This window comes from Labeo rohita, unplaced genomic scaffold (genome assembly GCF_022985175.1).
Source record: "Labeo rohita strain BAU-BD-2019 unplaced genomic scaffold, IGBB_LRoh.1.0 scaffold_317, whole genome shotgun sequence".
Lineage (NCBI taxonomy): Eukaryota > Metazoa > Chordata > Actinopteri > Cypriniformes > Cyprinidae > Labeo > Labeo rohita.
The window spans coordinates 34,722-62,329 of NW_026129235.1; the positions used below are offsets into that span (position 1 = coordinate 34,722).

Sequence of the window (27,608 nt, forward strand, 5' to 3'; positions counted from 1 at the left end):
ATGTTACCTTCAACAAGGATGCTCCAAAGCTTGTATCAAAAAAATGACACATTTCACATTGAAGTACTGCATCAGAGCTTGATTCGTTTTAAGAAAAGCAAGTGATCTATGACGTCCGAAGCTTCATTCACCTGAAAACCATGCGCTTGTTTCAGTATCTGGTTCAAACGAAGCGAAGCCCAGTGCCGTTTCCTTTACATTATAGTACATTTTAATGTGTTAGCATTGTTTATGAATTTATTTTTTAGTTGTAATTTATATATTGAGCTCAAAAATTAACTTTGAAGAAAAAGTCTAAGGACTGAGGCAGAGTTCAAATAAACATATCATAGATTTCATTTATGAATTTAAGTTTTATTTATTTTACTTATTTTAGTGCTAGTACACCAACATAAATAATTGACTTTGACAATGACCATTATTTATATACAATAAAATAAAACAAAGAATCATTTGTAGAACCAGATGTGAAACCAGCGGCTGCAATGGAGCACAGCACTTTGGAAGGTGTTATTCATTTTTACTAATGGCCACAACATGAACCCTTTTTCCGATACAATTGTGTTGAAAGCTTCACTAGTTCAGAACGCTTCACTTAGCCATCACTAACTAACACACAAAATATAAACCCATTTACAAGAGCAGCACTTACTCACCTCACCTGCCACCATGCTGCTGGATCCGGTTAAGAAACCAGAATGATTGTGGAATGAGCCTTTATATCTGTGCTGCAGTGCATCATGGGAAATGGGAGAAACCAAGTTTGGGGGTGTTTTAAAAGTTAGGCTCAGTTACTTCCCATAACACCCGATGTACTCAGTGCATCGTCAGAAGAATGGCATCTACGCTAATATTAGTCTGTTTCTTTCTTATTCTATATTCTATTCTATATTAAAGTAATGTAACTTATTACTTTTGATTACTTTTTGATTTACTTTTCTAAATTTCTAAAATTTTTGAAACATTTAAACCAGGCAGAGTGAACCTTACAGTAGCTCTCAACACTGATTACTGTCAGACTTTTAAAATCCTTTATCACTTGAATTAAGATTATAATAAGTAAGGGATACATCTTTATTTTGCAATAACAACTGGCTGGACGTACATTATCCCATTTATTACACAGTTGCTTGTTGAGTCCACATAACCAGGATGACCTCATCAAGAAATTGTACACATAATATTGAATTGAGTTTTAATATTTTAATAGCTAACCAAATCCAAAGCTTCCACTAAGAAAAATTATCAAGCGTATAGGCCAACGTAAGTTTTCCGGATGAGTCTGTGTTATTAGCTTTTACCAGTTGTTATCGAAGAATAACATACCTTGGAATGTGATGACTGACCAATCAGAATCAAGTATTCCGTAAAGCCGTGTAATAATTTAATTTAAAGCACAGCCACCACAAATTCAGACTCTTATTAACTTATTTTTAGATCATTTTAGATCATTCTGAGGTTAAATTCAGATTTGAAATCATAACAAGAAATAGTTTAATAGCTATGATACTGGTTTTGAAATCAAATGTTTGCATAGTTATGACAGGAAACACTGCAATCTAACAACGCCCTGAAAAAAAAAAAAAACTTGATCTTAAAATCTAAAGTATATGCAAAAACCCAAATAGGAAATAAAATAGTTATTGAATAAGCATGTGTCCTATTCTGCAATCAATGCAGTTTATAAAAGTAGACAATTAAATCTGTATGTGGGTGTATTTGTGTGAAATTCAGATGTAACCCCCTTTGTAATCATTAACATTTTTCAAAAGTAACTGTAATTTAATTACATATTTTTTTCTCAGTAACTATAGCTAATTACAATTACATTTATTTTGTAATTAAATTACGTAATTCCGTTACATGTAACAAGCTACTCCCCAACACTGGTTATGAGTACTAATAGAAGTAAGTGACCAATAAATGTAAGTAATTAGAGAGAGAGAAAGAGAGAGAGATTTAATTAGGAGGATTTATTTTAGTTTTCTCTGTCTTCCGTCTGGGCTTTACACTCCCAGTAAATGGCAGGAATGCACATACAGCTGCATTGCCAGCTGTCATTAAAAAGTCAAGACAAAGCAGCTTCAGTTGTGCTCTAGCTAGAAGAAGAGGAAGTTGAAAACAGTTGTGATGATGTGAAATGAAGCCCTCTGAAACACTGAATCAACTGAAGATTCACAGAATGATTCATGGGTTAAATGCAAAGCACAAATTCCGAGTATGGATCTCCATACTTGGCCACACGTTACGTCTTTGGCTTTCCTTTCCTAAAAAAGACACATAAAATACAGTAGCATAGTAGGCCTAACTATTCAGCTACAGCTCTGCACAGTTCAAAAATGAGGCTGTTTTTTTCCTAATAAGAATATTTATTGTTGTCAGCCACTTTAACATTGTAAATATACAGTTTGACAAGCTAAAACTGAATAAATGTTTAATTAGCCAAAATTGTGTCTGTTTGCCAAATTGGTTAATGCAACTTAACAGACGGTTGTTAAACAGTGCTTATTCTACTGGCTCTTCTGACCAGGGCCCCAAGTGGGGGGAGGGCCCCTGAGGAGTAAAATTTTATTTTTCTTTAAATATAATTTTAAGATCACAATAAATCTTGTTAACTAATGTAAATGGTAATATTTTGGGTGAATGCATCAGTTGATTGATGTATTAAATGGTGTCCAAGTACATATAGTGTCTGAGGACAGGCACCCTCTCCCTTGCACGAAATGGTTTAGTCCACCTTCACCGGGCTTTTTGACTAGGCGCATGTGAAGTAGCGTTCATTCTGCTGAAGCGGCAGACGGCAGTGCATAACTGTGCTATGAAAGATGATGTCTAAGAAAGCTAAGTCCGGTTCTCAGAAAAGAAAAGAGAGACAAGAAAGGGATAAAAAAAAAAAATGAGGGAAAGCAACTGCTAACAGACTTATTTCCCAAGAAAGGTGAGCCCAAAATGTGAGAGCAAATAGTCTACAAATGAACTCCTGCTGTGGTTACAAAACACTTCAATACCACCGCCATTATCAGTGCTAATAACAATAGTCTAACTTTGTAGGCTCAATGTCATATAGGTTCATGAGGATAGGCTGTCATATTAGTAGCAAAGCTAACTTGTGAAACGCATGGCAGTTTCAGAAACTGTCACAGAGGGTGAGTTTAGGCTACCTTTAGTGGCATCTACTGTTAGCTTTTAAGCATTCTGCAAATAAAACAGAAATTCAGAGAATTTGTGTAATAAGGATTTTTTGTTATACATGTAAGAGTTCTTAGATTAGTAGTAAGGTTAGTTGTAGGTAGTTGTGAACCTCAAGCTTATGGGGGCCCATGGCCACTGCTTGTGCATAGGGCCCAGAATTTGGTGCTACGCCCCTGCTTCTGATTATTATTATTATTATTATTATTATTTTTGTATTTTTTATTAACCATACATGTTTGTCCTTATCAGGCAAAACATTTTTAATTTCCATGCACTTTTAGTAGTAGAAACAGTAGAAATTACTGATTCTGTGAGTGATACTGTGTGCGTTACACTGGCTTCCGCCTTCTAGCCATGCTCTTCCGTTAAAAAGAGGTGCAACAGTCCAGATCTCCAAGAAATAAACTTTAATCCGGTTGATGGAAGTACAGATTTTACAGGGATTTATGCGTTTGTGTGGTTTCCTATAAATAAATGTAGAGAATACAAAGTTACAAACTATTTAACATCACTGAATTAAATTGTGTACATTTTCACATATACAAGTGGCATTTCTAATCAATATACATAGCGTAATACAGCAGGGGGAATGATGACGCAGTTATAATAAAACTGCGCTCTTCAAAATGGCGGCATTAATGTGTCATATAAACACCACAATCCCCACTTACTAACTCGCAATCAAGTGCTATAAAGTTGCAGAAATAAAGTAGATGCAAACACCAACTAGAAATGACTGAAACATTAGTTCGACAAGCTTAAATGATACTGTAATGAACGCTATTGCGGCAGGGAAGCTGCTGAGTCATTCACATAAGTATTAGGAGTGTAACGATAACACGTTGAAGCTAAATACTCATAATGTTTCAAGCATTAACACTTATAGATCACTTACTTGTCAATAACGCACACAATAGGCACAAATTATAATCATCACCAGGAACAGTCTTCACTCCGCCTCAAACGCACACGATCTGAGCTAGTATGATGCTAACAAATAAGGTAGCTACAGACCACACCCGATCTGTTACTGGCAGTTCCATACTGCCACCTGCTGGCACATTTGTGTAACTTAGAGAACTTTGTACAGATTCTATAACGTTTTTTTCTATCCTATGTAATCAATACAATGGTAATATATCACTAAAATATATTTCGAACTTATGAACAGCTTGTGAGTTCCCATATACATAAAATAATAATTGTGATTTGTTATTGATTAATTATTTTGAATATGGATGCACTATAACACCTTTGCAAAGACGCGGTGGTGAAGACGTCAATAACCTGCGGCCATTCAGAATGAAATTCCGAAGGTACATTCGAAAGTAATATTTCGATATTTATAATATCATGATCACGATTTTTACTGTGAAAGAATGGGATTTGGGTTTATAGAATTGTGTTGGATTTATTACTTAAACAGATTAAAGGGGTTAATAACGTTTAAGATAACAGCCTGCCTTTATGTTAAACGGGAAACTTGCAACTAATTGTAAAGACCTTTCGGCACGCCCATTGCTCCAGGCTGCAGCTATCCGTCTCCGCCCATTTAGGTGTAAATGTGTGTAAATCAGCAGTTACGAAGCTGCCAATAGGAGGCGTGAGGGCAAACACTCAAAAACACCAGAAAACTGGTTTACCCGTTTAAAAGCGCTGTAACTTATTAAGTATTGACACCACAATGTTTGATTAATGTGGCACACTTTGAAGACTTTACCTTTCCAGCTTCCTTCTGACACTGTCTTTGAGATTTCTTCATTCAATTCTGCACAACTTTGACACCTGAATAACACATGCCAATGTCAGGCAGGTAGTATTATATGCGTCAGTGTAAAACTGTCCAAAATTGTCTGGCACAACTAATTTCATATCAACACAGTATCACTGCTGATACAGTAACTAAAATGTAACCCAGTACACACATTAACCTTAAATGTACATGGAATAATTATTCACCCCTACCGTTTTTATTACATTATGTCTTCTGATTGTACCGGTTTGGTATTAATGCTGCATTGCACATCTGAGCTATTTGCACTATTTTAATACTGGTGCAATCTTTTTATAATTGAACATTTTATATTGCAATTTGAAATAATTTGTATTTTTGAGCTTTAGTGTCAATTTGGAAGTTTCAAACTAAATCTTATTGTACTTGTACAATAACAAAGACACTCTATTCAATTAGCTCATGCTTTCTCTATATGTAACAAGCCATTGTTCAGTCATAAATTCAATATAATAGTTCAAATAAATGACTGAATTTGTCAAAGATGAGAGCTCTAGTGAGGAAATGTTTTTTCTTTTTCTTTTTTTTTTTGTCTGTTTGTTTGTTTTTTAACACTATTGCTGCCCAGATCTCCTCTTTTTCCAACAGCTTTTCCAGATGTAGAAACTCCTCCTCAATTTGTCCAATTCTTCTGAATGTGTGTTCACTGTATAAATTAATATAGATTAATCAAAGCTGTTTGTTCTGTTGTTTGCTGTTTTGCTGTTTTAAAATCGCACAAGTTTGTAAACACATACAAATGAACTTTCACTGTATTATCTATTAAATTTTGCAATTAATCCTCTGATCACATGCATGCTGTACCGTGGGGTCTAGTCCATAGGGATCACTATCATCTATGATCTGCTCCCTTCACTAAAATGTTTTAAAATGTCACGGTTCCTACACATGATAACAAATAAAGTACAGATAAACAATGAACACATATACTTACCAAGACCAAGCAGGAAAGTCCTTTATCGTTTGTTGTTTGCCCGTTGATTTCCAGCAGGTAAACTTAGTGTTCTCTCGTGTAAAAACAAAATTCAAAATGGCGGAATTATCGCAGGATCTTGCAACAGTGATCTCTACTAACTTTCAAGTCTTGCGTTGTCAGTAGTCCTGTCTCAGTAGGGCTACTATTGTAATTGCATATTTATTTATAAATTGAAAGAAAGTCAAATTACGTTGTATAATGTGTATGAATGTTACACTTAACAGTCTGTGGAATGCATGACATCATATTATTAAATGCAATTAAACTTTTGAAACATTTAAATTAGCATTATTTTGGCATAATTAATAATGCATAATTTAATAATGCTATAAAATAATGAAATAAAATATAAAAATTTTAAGACTATTTTGGCCATGCTCATCACTGGTCTGATACTGGGCTATAGCCAAGCTGTTAAAATTAGACACTGATTGCCTCAATTTTGCCCGTTGGGCTAAAAGCAGACTACACATAACCCATCCAACTCAGAGCTAAAACGTGGCTACATATATATATATATATATCATGTCATGAAATGACACTGACATCTTAGTAGATATTATTGACACTGCAAACATGATGATATATCAACCATCTCATGCGCTGCCTGACCAAAAACTACAATGAATCAGATTTGACTATGAGTGGGCTACAAATATCCGGTCTGACTACGAGCTAAATCTCAGCTACAAACAGGCTACACATACAACATGTCAAAGAAATGAAATCAAACACATTGTAAACACTGTTCACTTTGCTTACGTGGTGGAATATCATACATCTCTCAAGTTATTTTGCCAAAAAAATGACATGTATCCAAATTAAAGGTTTTTGGGCTAGAAGGGGGTCACACATAACCGGACTATATCAGGTCTATAGTTAACAGAGACGGTGAACTGACGGCTATTGCTTGCTGGGAGGTATATTATGACTTTTGTTTGACTTTGAGTGTTAGTTGTCCTTAAATGAACCTTCAACGTAAATAAAATGGCCAATATGGTACTGAACTGCAAGAGATTCTTGTATTCAAACAACCACTGTACTGAAGAAGAAGAAGAAGAAGAAGAAGAAGAAGAAGAAGAAAAAGGTTTACACAAAACCCAAACCAAAAACAAATCAAGTGTACTAAACAAAAATCATTTCACCCAAACATAAAACACCGCAAACCAACAAAAGAAAACTTAAGTACATGGAAAGCTCAACAAAAACCTGTCAAGACCGTAAGATTACAATAATATGGCCAATCATTAAGCCCAAATAACATACAGACGTAAGATCACATTAATATGGACACCCATAGACTTGAATGGACCTCTGTAATGAATGGTCAAATAAATACCAACTGCAATGAATGGTCAAATAAACAAAAAACAAAACAAAATGGTGGGAAAAAACAAAACAAAAACAGTGGTGCACAGTGCAGCAATCAGCATAAAGCCTGCAATTTAAACATAATATTTTGTCTTCAGTAAACATATTACATACTTAATGAACATTATAAACATTTTATAAATAGCACCACTGATTAAAATATTCCCACAAAACATAATACATCACATTATTATTGTACCTTAACAACAATTATTAAATAACCCTCTTAATAAAAGATGCTCATACCTCAGCCCATATAATGGACTAAACTGTAGCAGGCGACCACCTCATGGAGGGGAATCAGGTGCAGTGCTAAACTGTAAAGACAATCACTTCCTTAGAGAGGAGAGGACCGGTGCACAACAACTGTGGATTTTAAAACAATCCCAGTATATTAAAAATGATCCTTCAGTGCACCAACTTCGGTCCACAATATTTACACTCATACCCAAGTATATTACACTCATAGACCGAAGTATAAACAAAATACACAATATAGCGTGAAAAATATTAAAATACAATACCTTGGATTAATATAATTGATATTGCTAGCAGGGGCGGATCTACCGGGGTGGCAAGTGCGACCCTAAGAAAAAGCTCTGCCTCCCCAAAATTATCACAGAACCAAATATAAATGTAAGCAGTGTTTCATGTACTACTTTTCAGCAGCAGCGATGATAGACCTACCTAAAAAAATTAAATAAAAATAATAAAGATTATTTAAAAGAATCTATTTTAAAAAAATAGTATTTCATTTGTATTTTTGATTAATATATTTATTTATCCTTTTGTTTGTAAGTAATAGGACTACTTGGAGTGTTTACTTGTCTTCAGTAAGCTTGAGAATGTTTTACTTACATTAGTTGATTAGTTTTTGCTGTATTAAAAATATTATTATTTTTAAACATGGTGGCAGTTTCTAGCTTCAAAGAAAAAATATTTTTCTAACATCTTTGCAGCAACAGTTTTAATGAGTCCAAAACCACCTTGGGTGTGCATGATTTTATAATAAATCAATGGCACATCATCAAATTTTCTTTATATAATGTAATTTATAGTAATTAATGTAACTATAAATGCATTCAAAAATAAAACAGGTGTGAGTTTGCTGTGACTTATGGAAAGTATATGTAGGGCTTTATACACAGTGTGTGTCATTGTAAAGACGAGGTTTATCCCTCACAGCCTCATTTTCATCCAAAAAAAAAAGTCATATAAAACCCAAAACACACACACACACACACACACACACACACACAATCAGAAATAAAAGAGGTGCATTTTCTGCTCTTAAGGTCCCATTCACCAAGATACTCCTACTCCTTTACCCCAACCTTTGAATTTATACATTTACTATATCAATGAATAAAGTCAAGTCCCGCCCTTTAATTTATCACATTCTAAAACCTGTTTCACTCTGAAATATGTCACAAGACATAAGTCAGCCGTAACTTCTGTTACATGACTTTAAGTTTGCTAAGCAGAGCATGGACACTAATTATGAGATGTTGTAAAATCAAAAATCAAAATGGCAAGATCCACTAGAGGTTTGCTTTTCTTTGCTTTTCATTTGACACTGCGTTTTACTAGTTGTAAAGGTTAAAAACAGGGGTGCCCAAACTCGGTCCTGGTCCTTGGTTTAGCTCCAACTTGCCTCAACACACCTGCCAGGGGTTTCTAGTATGCCTAGTAAGAGCTTGATTAGCTGGTTCACGTGTGTCTAATTGGGGCTGCAGCTAAACTCTGTAGGACACCAGATCTCCAGGACCGAGTTTGGGAACCTTTTGGGTTAAAACAATGTTAAGATACTGACAAACAGTAGTGTTTACTTGGACTGGACTCGTCTCGGACTCGACTTAGGTGGACTCAAACCCAACACTAACCAGTACATCAGATTATGGAAATTTCACTATTCTATATGTACAATAAACTGTAGCACATGTACAGCTTAAAACGTTCGACTGTCAAATTTTGATTTGTACCCATATTTATTTTTTTTTTTTTACAGTAGGCCTTTTATGTGTATGCTACTGCATTTTTGCAGAACTGAGAAATGACTGCCTAGAGATATAGTCTTGTGTCAGGAGAGCATGAAACTACTATAGTACTGTATACTGTAATGAAATTTGGCCAAATGTGCAGAGGATGTATTATTTTTTTTTCCGGACTGTATTGCGGCATACCAAGATTATATACAATTCTTTGGTATTTGAACGTTAGTGCTTTTTATCTACTGCAAGATTACTTTACAGTGCTAAAATGAAAATCATTTTTTCCCAAAAGTTAATTGCTGATTTATACACCTGTATCTGTTTTTTTGTAATAGTGTTATTGATCTCATGAGTGTTCACTGGCAGGAAAGTCATCTGTGTATTCAAATTGTTGATGTATATTTAAAACTTGAAGTTTTTTATGTTGTGTATTGACTTCATGCCATGATGGATATTTAAATGTTATTTTTTTTTTTTTTTAATTTTAAACAGTGTATATGATTACCTAATGGTAATGCAATATTTGTGAACACAGCTGTGTATGTCAGACTATAAATCCCGTAAAACTGTGCATGGGGCCTTGCTTTGGTGTTGTCACCCCTCATAGACCCCATGCCACCCCTTTCCCACCCTAAAAATTATCTTCTAGATCCACCCCTGGATATAACTGTACAAAAATATTAAATGTACATATTTGACACCAAAGCCCTGACACTTTTTCAAGTTATTTTATATGAACAGAATTATTATTATTATTATGATTATTATTTATTTATTTATTTTTTACTTTTTTTTTTTAACCAGAAACTGCCTGTGATTGCTGACTGGTATCTGAAGTTAATGTTTATTAATATAAAATATATCTGACGCCAACCCCACGAGATCGCTGACAAGTATGATGTAACTGTCCAAAAATATTAAATGTATTTATTTGAGACCAAAGCCCTGACTACGCTGCATCCCGTAACTTCATTTTGAGTTCGGCAGCAAGGAGAGAGGGTGTGTTTTTGTGGAACAGCGGAAGATGTTTGACTCTTTTTCTTTTCTTTTACTTTAACTCTTGTATCCTTGTACCTTTTTAAAAGTGCAACATTTTTGACAACGACCGTATGCTATTTTACAAGATGTGTCTTTTTTGTTTTGTTTTGTTTTAGATCAGCGTAAAATGTTCGACACTTTTTATTTTCTAACTTGTAACAAACACTACCTTTTTAAAATTGTAATGCTAGACCACAACATAGATTTTGACAAGTATTTTATGCTGTTGCTTAATGATGGCATCTGATACTTTTTTGTTTTAGATCAACATAAGATGCTGGACTCTTTCTTTTTTTTTTTTTTTTTTTTTTTTTTTACTTTAACTCTTGTATCAGTAAAAAAAAAAAAACTCTACCTTTTTCTTAAAAATGTAATGTTACAAGATTTTGACAACTATTGTATGCTTTTGTTTTTGTTGTCCGACTGCTTTTTGTTACTGCTTCACGATCGTGTTTGATACATTTTTGATTTTAATATATCACCAAAATTGTTTAACAATATATAAATGCTGCTCTTGACTTGTTTTACTGTTTTTGGGCAAAATAGTCATCACAGTGTTTCTATTGTATGTGAAAAACTACCCCTTGATCCCGTTTTACCAACCATACATTGTTTCACAATTTAAAGTTTAAAGCACATAGTTCTGAACAGTTTTCAATGTTTCACTTCACAAAAACATTTTCCCAAACAATAAGATAACAGTCATAAATTCCTTTGAATTACTGAGGTGAATAAACAGATGAACAAACACATGTCCAGTTCATGTGGATGAGGGGGAATTTTTATGAGGGGCAATAAATACATTTTTACATACTGTGCCCTATCATCTCTCTCTCAATTTTCAAATCCTAAAAAAATGTGACCCTTTTGACTGGTTTTGTGGTTTCGGGTCACATATAGAGAGATGATTCTTTTGAGTTCACCATGCTTTTCTCTCTCTCTTTCTCTCTTTATTTAAAAAAAAAAAGTGTGCATTGGATTTCAAAATAACAATGAACAGGTGACTTTCAGATAATAAATGCACAAATAGACTCTCTTTCACAATTACCAAAAAAAAAACAACAACAAAAAAAAACAATTGTAATCGATATCCAGTCTTTCACAAGATATTTTATTTTAAATGACTCTAGTTTGATTTGTTATACAGTAATGACTAAGAACTTTCCAAAAATGTTCCACACAAATGAGGGAAACATATTTGCCCATAAAAAAATCAGAGGAGAAGAAATATTATCAAAGAGAGATCTAACTGGTTGCTGCACTTTTCATGAATTAAATCAAATTGATCTAAAAACAAATATTTGGAGACCTTCCTTCTTACAGTCTTACACCAAGTGCCCTGATTTCTGACCAAAGAAAGTATTTTGACAGAGTCAGAGTTCATGACAATACAATATTATAGAGCTGAAATATGGCACTTACATTTAAGACAGAGCTCATTAATTCAACCATTATTCAACAGCTGACCGTCCCAAACCAATGCCTAAAACAAATAATTTATTTGTTTGTGTGACATTTATTCCAAATAAAAAGGAGTGAGGAGAAACATTGTTGAGAATGGCATTGTCACGAATCTGGTCGGTGTCCTGTTGTCCACTCACCACCAGATGTCACTCTCGCTCCACCTACTCACTCTGACTGTTACTTTGCATCTCGGACTGCATCTCCCATCCTCCACCGCTCTGATTGCGTCAGCCCCCGTGACCAATCAGGCGTCCTATAAAAACCTTGCCTGTTAGACCTCGTATCTGTCTTGTTTGTTCAATAAAAGGCTCACATATGGATCCGCTCGCCTCTCGTCATTCACTCCTCGCAACAGAACAATCCATCACCACAGGATCCAGCAGCTTCACCCCCGGACAATCTTCCGATATGGACACCGACAGAACCCTATACAGAATCAAACAAGGACAGCGTACACTCGATCAACACATCCGAGTTTTTAGCCATAGCCAATTATTCCACCCTCCCGGCTGCAGTATTATGGAGATTTATTGCGACTGCATTAATGAGCCTCTAAGGGCCAAACTCAGACGCGAGGGTCTGCGCTCATCTCTGGCCGCCTTTTTGAACTTTGCCTTATTGTGTGTGGGCTCGCCGTGTACTGTGGGGGTCGCGAAGGGGGAACGCGACAACGCGGACACGGCAGCCCCGCACCCCGCTCGCAGATTGGTGGTTACGCCGGATCACGACGCCAAAACCAAGTTCTCCGCCTGGATCGCTCGCGAGATGGCGGCCGTGTTGGAGCGCGCCCAAGCTACGATGGCGTCAGCTGAGCCCGTGCACCAGATGGCGGCCGCACCGGCGTGCGCTCACAAGATGGCGGCGACGGCGGAGCCCGTTCACAAGAGGGCGGTGAAAACAGAGCTTCGTCACGTCACAGCTGCCATATCAGAACCATATAAGGTTGCAGATGCATTTCCTGAGTTAAGTCAAGTTTCCAAATCAAGTCAAGTTGCGGCTGTGTTTCCTGAGTCAAGTCAAGTTTTCAAGTCAGGTCAAGCTGCAGCTGTGTTTCCTGAGTCGAGTAAAGTCACAGCTGCTACCCCTGAGTCAAGTCAAGCTACAGCTGCTGTTCCTGCGTCAAGTCAAGTCAGAACTGCTCTTAAGGCAAGTCAAGTTAAAACTGTGTTTCCTGTGTCAAATCAAGCCAGAACTGTTGTCCCTGTGTCAAGTCAAATTACAGCTGTTGCCTCTGTCTCAAGTCAAATTACAGCCATCTTTCCTGAGCCACTGCACAAGATGGCTGCCACGCCAGAGCCACTGCACAAGATGGCCGCCGTCTCCAAGCAACAGCACAAGATGGGAGCCATCTCCAAGCAACTACACAAGATGGCCGCCATCCGGACACCACCTGTGGTCAGGATGGCCCACGTGCTGGACACTCCTCTAGTGACGGTATGGGGAGCTAAAATGGCACTCCTTAATGCCACGGCGGCTACCCCAGAGTCAAGTCAAGACACAGCTGTCGTTATCCACGAGTCAAGTCACGTTACGGCTGTTCCCCACGAGTCAAGCCAAGTCGCACCTGATCTTCACGAGTCAAGTCACGCTACAGCTGTTGTTCCTGAGTCAAGTCATGTTACAGCTGTTGTTCTTGAGCCAAGCCATGTTGTTCAGGAGTCGAGTCCCGTTACAGCGGATCTCCATGAGCCAAGCCAGGTTACAGCAGATCCTTATGAGCCAAGCTGCTGCTGTTATTCCAGAGCCAAGTCAAACTTCAGCCGCTGCTCCAGAGTCAAGTCAGGCTACAGCTGTAGCTTCCAAGTCCAGTCAAGCTTCCAAGTCCAGTCAAGCTTCCAAGTCCAGTCAAGCTTCCAAGTCCAGTCACGTCAAGGCTGTCGTCCCCGAGTCGAGCAACGTCACTACTAATCTTCACGAGCCAAGTCAGGTCATTGCTGATCTCCAAGAGTCAAGTCAATGCACTACTGATCTTCACGAAGCAGGTCAAGTCACAGTTGGTCACCACGAACCAAGTCACATCCTGCCCGACGGCTCAGAGCCCCATCACGCCTCGTCTGACCGCTCAGAGTCAAGTCACGTCTCGTCTATTCGTCCAGAGCCAAGTCTCGTCTCGTCTGACCTTCCAGAGCCGTGCCATGCCTCGTCTGATATCCCACGATCATGGCCTATCATGATAGCCGGTGTACTGGACCCACCACTACCTCCCGCTGCTGCTCTTCCTTTAATGGCGGTTGCCATCTGGTGTGTGTGGGCTGCACACTGTGCCCCTGAGGTCACGTCTGTTCACAAATCAACCCCTGAGGCCACGTCTGTTCACCAGTCTGCTCCAGAGTCCCTCTCTGATCTCAAGCCTGCTGCAGAGCTCTCGTCTGGTCTCCAGCCTGCTCCAGAGCTCCCCTCTGATCTCAAGACTGCTGCAGAGCTTTCGTCTGGTCTCCAGCCTGCTCCAAAGCTCCCCTCTGATCACAAGCCTGCTTCAGAGGTCCCGTCTGGTCTCAAGTCTGCTCCAGAGGCCTTCCCCATCGGAGAAGCTGCGCCAATGCCTCCAGAGGTGTTGGCGCCCACCATAGAACCTCTTATGGAGGGGGCGTTAACCGCTAAACTCTCTGCTTCTCCTTTTTTCCTGTCTGCATCCTCTGTTACTGTTCTCCCCAGGTCCCAGTCCATGACGCAGCCTCCTGTTCCACCCCGGAGGGCTGCTGCGCCTCCTGTTCCGCCCCGGAGGGCTGCGTTACCTCCTGCTCCGCCTCCTGTTCTGCCCCGGAGGGCTGCTGCGCCTTCTCCCCCTATTCTGTCTGCCTCCTCCGTCCCTGCTTTCCCCAGGTCCCAGACCATGACGCAGATTCCTGTTTCGCCCTGGAGGGCTGCTCCGCCTCCTGCTCTGCCTCCTGTTCCGCCCTGGAGGACCGCCCCACCTCCTGTTCCGCCTCAGAGGGCTCTGGCGGCTCCTGCTCTGCCTCCGCCTCCGCCCTGGAGGGCTCCTGCGCCTCCTGCTCTGCCTCCGGCTCCGCCCTGGAGGGCTCCTGCGCCTCCGGCTCCGCCCTGGAAGGCTCCTGCTCCACCTCCGCCCTGGAGGGCTCTTGCTCCGCCTCCGGCCCCACCCTGGAGGGTACCTGCCTCAATCTCTGGGCTTCCCACATGGACCTGGTCCTCCAGCCCTCGCCCTGTCTCGCTCCCACCCCACCGCTCCCCTGGACTGTTGTTTCCTTCAAGCGTCTGGAAGCCGCTCCTTGGGGGGGGGCTATGTCACGAATCTGGTCGGTGTCCCGTTGTCCACTCACCACCAGATGTCACTCTCGCTCCACCTACTCACTCTGACTGTTACTTTGCATCTCGGACTGCATCTCCCATCCTCCACCGCTCTGATTGCGTCAGCCCCCGTGACCAATCAGCCATCCTATAAAAACCCCGGTCCTCCTCAGTGCACTTCATGGATTGTTGAATCGTTGAATCGTTGTATTGTATTATTGTTTTCCTAGTTCCTGGTTTTTGATCTCTCGCCTGGTTTTCTCGTTTACGTCTGTCTAGCCGCCTGCCTTGTGGATTTTCGCTCTTGTTTATCGGATTATTCTCTTCGTCTGCCTGTTACACACCTGTCTGCTCCTGTCTCGACCTTGCCTGTTCGACCTCGTATCTGTCTTGTTTGTTCAATAAAAGGCTCGCATATGGATCCGCTCGCCTCTTGTCATTCACTCCTCGCAACAGGCATGAAACTGACGAGAAACAAATGATCTTTACAAAGTTTTACTCCATGGTGTGTGACCTCCTCCTTAAGGGAGTCCTTCAATTTCCTCAAAGCTAACACTCTTCAGTGGAAATCACTCACATTTGCTAATATTAAGATCGAGTAGTCATTGGCCAATTAACAGTGATACCTTGAAAGAAATTCATATTTACATAACAACAATGAACCTGTATGATGAGTAGCGGTGAGATTGAACAGTCTTTTCTAAAGACCCTAGAAAGAAAAAAAATCTACTGGAATTCATGAATCATTTTACTGGAGCTGCTACACTCTGTGTTCAGGGTTGGAATTGTCTTTCTAAAAACTCCCCCGACATGACAGACACACTTTCAAATACTTCACACTACACGTCAAAGATTAATCATCTGAATATTAACCAATTTAAATATTACTTTAATATTATGACCAAAACTGTTTTGGTTTATTCTTCAAAGATTGTCTTCATTTGTAAAACTAAAAGTAAAAATGAAGGAAAACAAACACTTCATGACAAACAAAACTTTTATTTTAAAATCTCTACAAAATTACCATCATAGAATAATAGTGACCAGAAATCACCATTACAACATTTACTGTAAAAATATATTTGTAATTTTTTTATACTTATGAATGAGAGTATCATTAAAAAAATAAAAAAAAATAAACTTTTCTTTAAATTGCGTTAAATTACACAAACAGAGAGTAAAAAGCACAGCATTTATAATCAGTGAAGCAGTCAGTCAGTTCTGCACAAACTCACTGTGTGTAAAAACTCCTGTTTAAGGATTTGTGATTGTGCATCTGTATATTAGCAACACAGACACATAGCTAAATTAGTATGAAATTAAATAGAATAATAGATCATGAAAATGTTTTAAGTAACATGGGAATTTCACATCGTAGATTTGCTTTAGATCTTTTGAAACATTAAAGTGCTGCACTTGACAAACACATTTAAACATCTAAATCATTATGGATGATTTTAATACAAATATTATTAAACTGAAGAGCCAGACAGACTCATCTGAGCTTCTTCCTCCTCTGTTCCAGCTTTAAATTAAACAAAATAATCATCTGCTTGAATACTAAAGCAACATTAATCATTCAATATCACATGTTTCTAACACACATGCTGCATTATTTGACTGTAAAGTCTGAGTCTCTTCACCTGTATGGATCACATTCACACATTTATCACACATTTCTTTCTCCTCATAGACACAGTAGTGAAGCTCTTCTGTGGATCCTCACCTGATGTTTACTGCTCCTCTCAAGACGACTTCATTATGATATACAGCATTTATCATCTTTTGGTGATTTAACTCTATCAGGGACTTTTGGTGGTGGATCTGTATCTACACTGAAAGGTGAAACAGAAGAGAAGATAATCAGAGTTCAGTGAAACAAAGTACAAATTAGTTCATATATTTCAATCATGTTTTTTTTTTCCTTGAGTAAAAGATTAAAATTCTCTAATGAGATGTATAACTGATTTTGAATACGTATTTATAAAATAGTATAATATAATACATTTACAAATTCTCTATTAAATCAAAATAAAGTGAAACACATATTAATGAGTTTAAACCAAATATAATAAATGACTAGGAACAAATACAAATGTGATTTTGCCTTAAAACAAAAACCTTTCAGTGAAATGTTCCACTAGTTAAAGCTGTTTGTCCTCTAGTTTAAACATGTTTGTATTGGTCTCAGTAAATAACTGAAATTATTGCACAGCTCCTGGAATACTCAATTCTGATTGGTCAGTCTTGACATTCTGAGGTGTGTTATTCCCTGATAACAACCGCTGTCCGGCGTTTCTTTTACTCCTCTCGTATCACACCACTGCACTCTCACTCGATTCATTCAAACACAACTGCTATTAGCTTGTGCCTCAGTTACTGACTGTATTTACTGTCAAACCAAACCGGAGGAGATTCCTGTTAATAGCAGACTTGTGGATACATTGTTAGAAGTGTGTCTTGTTGTTAAAGTTGTTGTTAACTGATGAGAAGTGTTTAACTGAATCCAAATACCCTCATCCACTATTCCTACATTAGACCACTAATACAGTTCAGATAAAGGAGTGAATGAAAATGAAAGAGTGAATTCAGACACTGAGTGCACTGGAAGGACTGACGCTTTTGCATAGTTTGTGCTGCTGTTTAATAATCATTTGAAACTGGCAGCTCCAGTATGAAAGGATTTATCTTGAACTCTGTCATGGAAATTATGTATAAATCTAATTAAACAATTTAATAATCAATTTACAATTAATTTACATCTGTATTGCATTACACTGTACTCCGTAATATGGTTCATTGCACTGAATCCTCGTTTACACTCGGCTGTTAAAATTGTTAGTGTGGAGACAGTAGTGAGCACTTTGTGCAGATTCTCTCTGATGACACCATGACATTTAAATTGGTGGATTTCCTTGAGGCGTTTGGGACTTGATGTGGCCTCAACAGCAAGAGTCTTGTGTATTGTGAGAAGTTTGTCATCACCAAATAGGATGTGAGTTAGAGCAGCTGCAGCAGAAATAAGTCTGTCGTCATCCAGCCTGCACTCAATGTTGTCGACCAGAGAAACGAAAAATCATTCACGAAATACTTTTACCTTTTGATGGTCTCCGTCACTCCGGTTGGGACACTTTTACACCCTTGAACACGTGGAAACGTTTAAACTCGTTATTTATGCATTTTGTGTTCACACCGTCATAGTAGTGTTGGGTTCGAGTCCACCTAATTCGAGTCCGAGTTGAGTCCGAGTCTTTAACCAGTCGAGTCCAAAATGGGCCGAGTCGGACTCAAGTCCGAGTCCCAAAGGGCAGAGTCAGAGTCGAGTCCGAGTCCAAGGAAACAGTACTGTTTGTCAGTATCTTAACATTGTTTTAACCCAGGGGTGCCCAAAATCGGTCCTGGAGGGCTGGTGTCCTACAGAGTTTAGCCCCAGCCCCAATTAAACACACAGTTTAGGCACCCCTGTTTTTAACCTTTACAACTTGAAAAACGCAATGTCAATTGAAATGTAAGAAAAGCAAACCTCTAGTGGATCTTGCCATTTTGATTTTTGATTTCACGACTCAAAAGTAGTGTCCATGCTCTGTTTAGCAAACTTAAAGTCATGTAACAGAATTATTGGCTGATTTATGCTGACATATTTCAGAGTGAAACCGGTTTTAGAATGTGATAAATTATAGGACGGGACTTGACTTTATTCATTGATATAGTAAATGTATAAATTCAAAGGTTGGGGGTACAGGAGTAGGTACCTTGATGAATGGGACCTTAACCCTTTAACTGTCACTCCCATTTTTGAACACAGGCATAAAAATGCACTATCCAGACTTTTTTTATTTTATTTTTTATAATTCATGAATGAAAACATTTTGTAATATGATTTCTGTGGTAATGCAATGTCTGATTTTAAAATGCCTTTCAAAGGATGAATTTTGAGATTTTGAATTTTGAACTGATATATGATTTCTAAAGTGAGATAGGGAAAAAAGTAACGAAGAAAGTCTTTTGTAGGTCAGAACTCATGTTATGATGTAGATTTTTTAAGTTACACTCTTGACACATATTAATCTATTACGTTTTCCTTTTCCTACATACATACTACATAAAATATGGTAAAATATCTATTTAGGAGTCCTAGACCTCTCCGACGATGTATAGTTTGTCATGATTGGATTAGGATTTATTTGTAATATGATGAAGCAGACAGTGACAATTAAAGGGTTAAGAGCAGAAGATGTACCTATTTTATTTCTGATTGTGACTGTGTGTGTTTTGGGTTTTATATGACTTTTTTTTTTTCTTGGATGAAAATGAGGCTATGAGGGATAAACCTAGTCTTTACAATGGCACACTGTGTATAAAGCCCTACATATACACAGTGCAAAGTCACAGCAAACTCACACCTGTTTTATTTTTGAATGCATTTATAGTTGTATTAATACATTTCATTATATAAAGAAAAATTGATGATGTACCATTGAATTATTAGAAAATCATGCACACCCAAGATGGTTTTGGACCCATTAAAACTATTGCTGCAAAGATGTTAGAAAAAATTATTTTTCTTTGAAGCTAGAAACTCCCACCATGTTTATGTCACAAACGCGGTCTCTGTGGCTCCCTCCGACCGCCGTCAGCGGGAACCATCACCGGACTTCACTACATCACTACATCTCCCACAACCCCGTACCTGGGATCTCCACTTCCGGTTCCGGTTCCCCCCCGGGTTCACTTCCCCTTGTCGGCCATTTATATACCGCCAGTTTGGCGGGACTCTTTGCAAAGTTTTGGTTAGTCTGACTATTAAATCTTGAGCATTTTTCTTGTGTTTGCCTACCTGTTGCCAACCGGACTGTTTGTTTATCGAGTTTGATTCATTGCTGCGTTTAGATCGTCCCACCTTTCCATCATTTCCTGCTTTCCTACAATGCTTTAAGGAGGTATTTCAGCCCAGCACGGAAAACGGTGAGGAGGGAGAACAGATTATGGCGTTGCAGCAGGGCAGGAGGACCGCCGCGGACTACGCACTCAGTTTTCACACGCTAGCAGCCCAGAGTGGATAGAACGACGGACCTCTCAAGCTCCACTATCGCAAGGGGCTGAACCCAGATCTACAGGTGGAGCTGGCCTGCCGGGATGAGGGCCTCACGCTGGAACATTATATCGACCTCTCCATCCGGATAGATAACGTCATGCGAGCCCGCAAGTCTAGCCGGCTGCTCACTCCTGTGCCTCAGACCGCACCCACCTCCGAAGCAGTGCCTGAGCCGATGCAGATCGGCACCACTAAGTTATCCATGGAAGAGAGAGAGAGAAGGCTTCGGGGCAACCTGTGCCTGTACTGTAGTCAACCAGGACACATCCGGGCTAACTGCCCTACTCGACCACCACGCCCGCCAACCTCGGTGAGTTGTGACAAATTTTCTTCCAATCGATGTGAAATACCAGTAATTTTGGGCTCAGGGGATGTATTGGTCGAAGCTACTGCTTTAATAGACTCTGGCGCAGCTGGGAACTTTATTGACGCGGACCTTATCACTGCTAATCGCTTGCCTGTTGTTTCTTGCTCTTCACATGTCACAGTGGCTGCCCTCGAAGGACGACCGCTAGGATCAGGAAAGATTCACCACACCACCAACGACCTCACCCTCCGGATCGGACCCTGCCATCTTGAGACCATCCGGTTCTTTGTCATCTCATCACCTCACTCACCCATCATCTTGGGCTACCCGTGGGTCAATCTACATGGACCAACCATCGCCTGGGCTGACTGCACCATCACTCGCTGGTCTTCCCACTGCCAAGAACACTGTCTCCAACCCAAGATCAGGTCAGAAGCACCTCCTATGATCCACTCAACCAAGAATGTCATACCCACCGAATATCAGGACCTGCTCAAGGCCTTCAACCACCCAGTTACCACCGCATTGCCCGGGAGACTGCGCTATCGACCTTATCGACCTTCGTCCGTGCATCGACTACCGTGGACTCAATGAAATCACAGTCAAGTATCGCTACCCACTCCCACTAGTACCTGCCACCCTGGAGCAACTACGCACCACCAAGATCTTTACCAAGCTGGACCTGCGCTCCGCCTACAACATCATCAGGATTCGCTCAGGGGACAAGTGGAAGACCGCCTTCTCCACCACTATGAATACCGGGTAATGCCCTTCAGTCTGGCCAACAGTCCGTCCTTCTTCCAGGCCTTCATCAATGAGGTACTTCGAGACATGCTGAACCATTGGGTAATCGTTTACATCAGCGATATTCTTGTCTATTCCAACTCATACGCTGAACATGTTAAACATGTCCGAGCCATGCTGCAATGCCTAATCGCTCACCAACTCTATGCTAAGGAGGAGAAGTGTGAGTTCCACCTGGCTAAGATCTCCTTTCTCGGGTACGTCATCAGCTCTGAGGGAGTCGCCATGGATGATAGGAAGGTAAACGCTGTACAGAACTGGCCACGCCCCACAATGCTCAAGGAACTCCAGCGCTTCTTCGGCTTCTCTAACTTTTATCGCCTCTTTATCCGCCACTTCAGCTCAGTGGCGGCTCCCCTTACAGCTATGGTCAAGAGAGGTACCTCCCGCTTCGCCTGGTCACAACCAGCTATCCAGGCCTTCAACGATCTTTGCCAGAGGTTCACCACTGCACCCATCCTCCATCACCCGGACCCCGATAGACCTTTCGTCGTGGAGGTTGATGCATCCAGTACTGGTGTTGGGGCAGTGCTCTCGCAGCGACAGGGCGAGCTCTCAAAAATGTTCCCATGCGCTTACTTCTCCCATAAACTGAGTCCGGCTGAAAGAAATTATGATGTAGGCAACCGCAAGCTTTTGGCCATCAAGCTAGCTCTCGAGGTGTGGCGACACAGGCCAGAGGGCGCCAAGCATCCTTTCACCGTCCTTACAGACCACAGAAACCTGGAATACCTCCGCTCGGCCAAACTGCTCAACCATCGTCAGGTTTGGTGGGCGTTGGTGGACATTATGACCGAGATATCCGAGGCCCAGACCCAGGATCCGCCCCCAGCCAACTGCCCAGACAACCTTGTCTACGTTCCTCTCTCTCTCCGCCCCCAGGTTCTGGCCAAGGTACATACCGCTCCCAGCTCAGGTCATCCGGGAATTGAAGCAACTTTGCATCTGCTTAGCAACCGGTTCTGGTGGCCCAACCAGCGCGCAGACACCATCAAATTCATCAGGAATGCTCTGTCACAAACCGGCGTCAGCGGGAACCCTCACCGGACTTTTAAGTCACTACATCTCCCACAACCCCGTACCTGGGATCTCCAATTCGGGTTCCGGGTCCCCCCCGGGTTCACTTCCCCTTGTCGGCCATTTATAGACTGCCAGGTTGGGACTCTTTGCAAAGTTTTGGTTAGTCTGACTATTCAATCCTGAGCATTTTTCTTGTGTTTGCCTACCTGTTGACAACCGGACTGTTTGTTTATCGTGTTTGTTTCATTGCTCCCTGCCCCGACCTTTCGCCTGGACTATCATTTACTCTGTGGATTACCTGTGTTGCCCCTGTCTGCTGTGGATTTAACTCTGCCTGTTGTACTTCGATTTTTGTCCAATAAAGTTGTCGCACATGGATCCCACATCTCCGGATCAGTCACTGACTGCATTACAGTTAAAAAAAAAAAAAAATTAATACATTAATAAACTAAAGTAAAACATTCTCAAGCTTACTGAAGGCAAGTAAACACTCCAAGTAGGCCTATTACTTACAAAAAAAGGATAAATAAATATATTAATCAAAAATACAAATACAAATAATATTTTTAAAGATAGTATCTGTCACAAATCCGCCAACCTCCATCACACTGTCTGTCACTCGATCCGTGCCATGCACTAACAAATCCAGTTCCCTCGTCACGGCCAGGAGTGCAGTTCCATGCGCTAACGAATCCAGTTCCCTTGTCACAGGCCAGGAGTGCCGTTCCATGCGCTAACGAATCCAGTTCCCTTGTCACGGCCAGGAGTGCCGTTAAATGCTCTAACGAATCCAGTTCCCTCGTCAAGTCCAGGGGTGCCGTTCCATGTGCTAATGAATCCAGTTCCCTCGTCACGGCCAGGAGTGCCATTCAATGCTCTAACGAATCCAGTTCCCTCGTGAAGGCCAGGAGTGCCGTTCCATGCGCTAACGAATCCAGTTCCCTCGTCACGGCCAGGAGTGCCATTCCTGAGTCAAGCCAGGTTACAGCCGTGTTTCCCGAATCGAGCCAAGCTACTGCTGTTGTTCCCAAGTCCAGTCAAGCTTCCAAGCCAAGTCAAGTTGCAGCTGTGTTTCCTGTGTCAAGTCAGTCCAGCCAGAGCGCCCAGCCAGAGCACCCAGCCGAGATGGTCGCCCAGGCAGAGCACCCGGCTGGGAAGACTATCTCGCCCGAATCCAGTTCCCTCGTCACGGCCAGGAGTGCAGTTCCATGCGCTAACGAATCCAGTTCCCTCGTCACAGGCCAGGAGTGCCGTTCCATGCGCTAACGAATCCAGTTCCCTTGTCACGGCCAGGAGTGCCGTTTCATGCGCTAACGAATCCAGTTCCCTCGTCACGGCCAAGAGTGCTATTCCATGTGCTAACGAATCCAGTTCCATGCGCTAATGAATCCAGTTCCCTCGTCACGGCCAGGAGTGCCGTTCAATGTGCTAACGAATCCAGTTCCCTCATCACGGCCAAGAGTGTCAAGCAAGGTTGCAGCCATGTTTCCGGAATCGAGCCAAGCTACTGCTGTTGTCCATTCAAGCTTCCAAGTCAAGTCAAGTAGCAGTTGTGTTTCCTGTGTCAAGTCAAGTCACGGCTGTATCTCCTGAGTCTAGTAAAGTCACAGCTGTCACTCCAGTGTCAAGCAAAGTCACAGCAGTCATTCCTGAGTCAAGCAAAGTCACAGCAGGTGTTCCTGAGTCAAGCAAAGTCACAGCAGTCGTTCCTGAGTCAAGCAAAGTCACAGTAGTCGTTCCTGAGCCAAGTAAAGTCAAAACTGTGGTTCATGTGTCAAGCAAAGTCAGAACGGATTTTCCTAAACCAGGTCAAGTCACCGCTGGTCTTCATGAGTCAAGTCAAGTCACTGCTGATCGCCATGAGCCAGGTCAAGTCACTGCTGATCTCCATGAATCAAGTCAAGTCACTACTGATCTTCACAGGCCAGATCAAGCCACAGCTGATCTCCATAAGCCTAGTCAAGTCACTGCTGATCTCCATGAACCAAGTCAAGTCACTGTAGAGCTCCATGAATCAAGTCAAGTCACTACTGATCTTCATAGGCAAGATCAAGCCACAGCTGATCTTCACAAGCCAAGTCACTACTGGTCTCCACAAACCAAGTCAAGTCACAGGTGCCCTCCACGAACAAAGTCAGGTCTCAGCTGACCTCCACTAACCAAGTCAGGTCACAGCCAGTCACCACGACCCATACTCGGAATTTGTGCTCTGCATTTAACCCATCCAAGTGCACACACACAGCAGTAAGAACTGATCAAACACGCACACACACTGTGAACACACACCTGGAGCAGTGGGCAGCCATATTGCTATCGCTGCTGTGCCCGGGGAGCAGTTGGGGGATCGGTGCCTTGCTCAAGGGACTCACCTCAGTCGTGGTATTGAGGGTGGAGAGGGCACTGGTTATTCACTCCCACCACCTTCAATCCCTGCCGAACGACCTGGGACTCGAACCCGCATCCTTACGGTTACAAGCCCGACTCCCTAACCATTAGGCCATGGCTGCAAGACACGGCTGTTGTTCCAGAGTGAAGTCAAGATACGGCTGTTGTTCCAGAGTCAAGTCCAGAGCGCTCTCCTGAGCCTGCGCCTCCAGAGTCCCCTCTGGTGTTCGTTCCTCAAATGCACCTTCCTGTGTCTGCTCCTAAAGAGCATCCTCTAGAGCCCGCTCCACAGGAATGCCCTCCAGTGACCGCTCCTCAAGAGCATCCTCCAGAGCCCACAATCTGACCAAATCTATTTCAAACTGCAATGATTCACTATTACTGATGTCATTAATAAAGCAGGTGTTGTTGTATAAAGCTCTGACAGTGTGCTTTTGTTCTCTTTCCTCCTTTGTGTTCAACATTTTTATCAACTTTACATTTCATTCTGACACAAACCCTTTGAAATAAAGCATGATGATAATTTGATAAACTCTTTTCATAAATATTTGTAAGTATATATTTGTTCACATATTAGAGGTAAATGAATCTCTTTAATATCAGAAAGTGAAGTTTACTCACCTCAGTTCACAGTTTGAGTCTCGTAGCACATCAATGAGCTGCTGCTTTGAGTCTCCAATCATATTGTTACTCAGATCAAGCTCTTTTAGAAACTGCAGTGCTTTTGTGTTTGTCAAAGACTGAGTTAAAGTAGAAACATCTGTAATTCCACAGTTATGAAGACTAGAAAGAGACAAACAGAGAAGATCATCTTACAAACAAATCATTAAGGTATATATAAAGTGTTTTGATTTAAACTATTAAAGTGATTTTAATCATTGTGATTCTTGTATGTGAATGTTACTGACCTCAATCTCTCCAGTTTACAGTGTGAATCCTTCAGTACATTACATAAGTGATTCACTCCTGTGTTTTTTATTTGATTGAAGTTCAGGTTCAGTTCTCTCAGGTGTGATGGGTTTGATTTCAGAGCTGAAGTCAGGATGACACACTGTTCCTCTGTAATACTGCATCTTTCCATACTGAAAACAGAAAGAGAAAAGACAATGAATCAGATCCATGTAAAGTTTGTGTGTGTGAATAAATACATCATAAGTAAATGTCATACAGTCAACTAAATAAATTATTTTTGCTTATTTAAGTTTACTAAAGAATGTTTTTACAATTTAATTTACTTCATTTAAATGAAAATTGCTGAGTTGTGTCAACACAATTTAGCTGGTTTACATTAAATGAATCTACACTAGTTCAGGTTAGCTCAACTACATTTGTCAAACAAAATCGTGTGGGAACAAATAAATATATATTTATTTATTTATTCAATTAGGCCTAAATATTATTATTATTATTATATTATTAAACAAGCAGTTTCACTCATAATTATACACAATAATGAATATAAAAACTGGTGTCAGTACTGATATTTGAATATCTGTTACTCAAGAGTCACAGTCTAAGCACAAACGTCACTCTTCTGCATAATAGGAACCACAAAATTCAACAACATTACAGAAACTGTCCAGCATAACTGAACATTAAACACTAACATGTATTTCCCTTTACAGAAAAACACATAAAATAACACTTCATCCCTAAATTTACAATCATGCAGTTCCTTGCAAATCAATCAATTTTAAATATATTAGGTAGAGTGAACACAATGAAATTGTTACAGATTGCTTAAAAACATCTTACTTTAGCTCATTTTAATCAAAATGAACAAAACCCCAAAATTATTTTTGAATGTACAGTCACAAACACACACAAAACACTTAAAATAAACAGTAAACTAATAACACTGTCACTGCTGTACAGTATAATGATACTAACTGTAGTTTCTCCAGCTTGAATTGTGTGTTCATCAGTAGATCACTGAGGTTTTTCACTCCAGAGTCTCCTAGTTTATTCCAGCTCAGGTTCAGTTCTCTCAGGTGTGATGGGTTTGATTTCAGAGCTGAAGTCACAGCAAAACAACCTTCATCTGTCATTTCACACCTGCTTAACCTGCAATGGCAAAAACAGCATAAAATAAGAAAAGAAAATATTTTAATTATTATCATAATCATTCTTAATCATAATCATTCATAATCATATTATCATATCATATAGTTTCCTGATTCTTGTATGTGAATGTTACTGAGCTCAATCTCTCCAGTTTACAGTGTGAATCCTTCTGTGTTTTTTATCTGATTCAAACTATGGTTTAGGATCTATGATGATCATAATATTGAAGAGGCATTTAGTTTCTAATAGTTTGTTTTGAGTCACGTTAGTTTTGTATGAGGGCAGACACTGCTTCTACTTCTTTTACTTTATAATTTTTTTTTTTTACTTAATGCCTTCATTCTTTATTCTCTAATGAAAGACTGATTTCTGCATTTACACACTTATTCTAAAAAAAAAACACCTTACAAAATGTGACCAATATAAGCAAAACCAGTGCACTGCTTTAAACAATATAACTTAAGACCTGCTGTTTCAAAATAAATAAACTTTAACTGTACTAACTGTAGTTTCTCCAGCTTGAATTGTGGGTTCATCAGTAGATCACTGAGGTTTTTCACTCCAGAGTCTCCTAGTTTATTCAAGCTCAGGTTCAGTTCTCTCAGGTGTGATGGGTTTGATTTCAGAGCTGAAGTCAGGATGAGACACTGTTCCTCTGTAATACTGCAATCACACAGACTGAACACAGAAAGAGAAAAGACAATGAATCACACATGTTGTTCATGCGTGAGTTAAATTAACCATGAGTAAACACCATACAGTGCAATAAATAAAAACATTATATAACCATAAACAAGCATAGAAGAAAAAAAAAAATAAAGTAGATTAAGATATAGGATCAACTATAGAGCTACTTAAAA

General features: G+C 40.2%; 1 protein-coding gene across 1 annotated transcript in view; it reads right to left on the reverse strand.

The window, feature by feature from the left end:
• Nucleotides 1–16,124: 16,124 nt before the first annotated feature.
• LOC127160291 (ribonuclease inhibitor) overlaps nucleotides 16,125–27,608 on the reverse strand; it is a 31,752-nt gene continuing 20,268 nt past the window's right edge. Inside the window, exons 7-11 of the mRNA XM_051102954.1 lie at nucleotides 27,253–27,426; nucleotides 26,575–26,748; nucleotides 25,593–25,766; nucleotides 25,306–25,467; nucleotides 16,125–16,908 (exon numbers count right to left, since the gene is read on the reverse strand). Coding sequence (XP_050958911.1) covers nucleotides 16,833–16,908; nucleotides 25,306–25,467; nucleotides 25,593–25,766; nucleotides 26,575–26,748; nucleotides 27,253–27,426 — 760 coding nt within the window. The 3' untranslated portion in view covers nucleotides 16,125–16,832. The remainder of the gene's footprint in view (nucleotides 16,909–25,305; nucleotides 25,468–25,592; nucleotides 25,767–26,574; nucleotides 26,749–27,252; nucleotides 27,427–27,608) is intronic.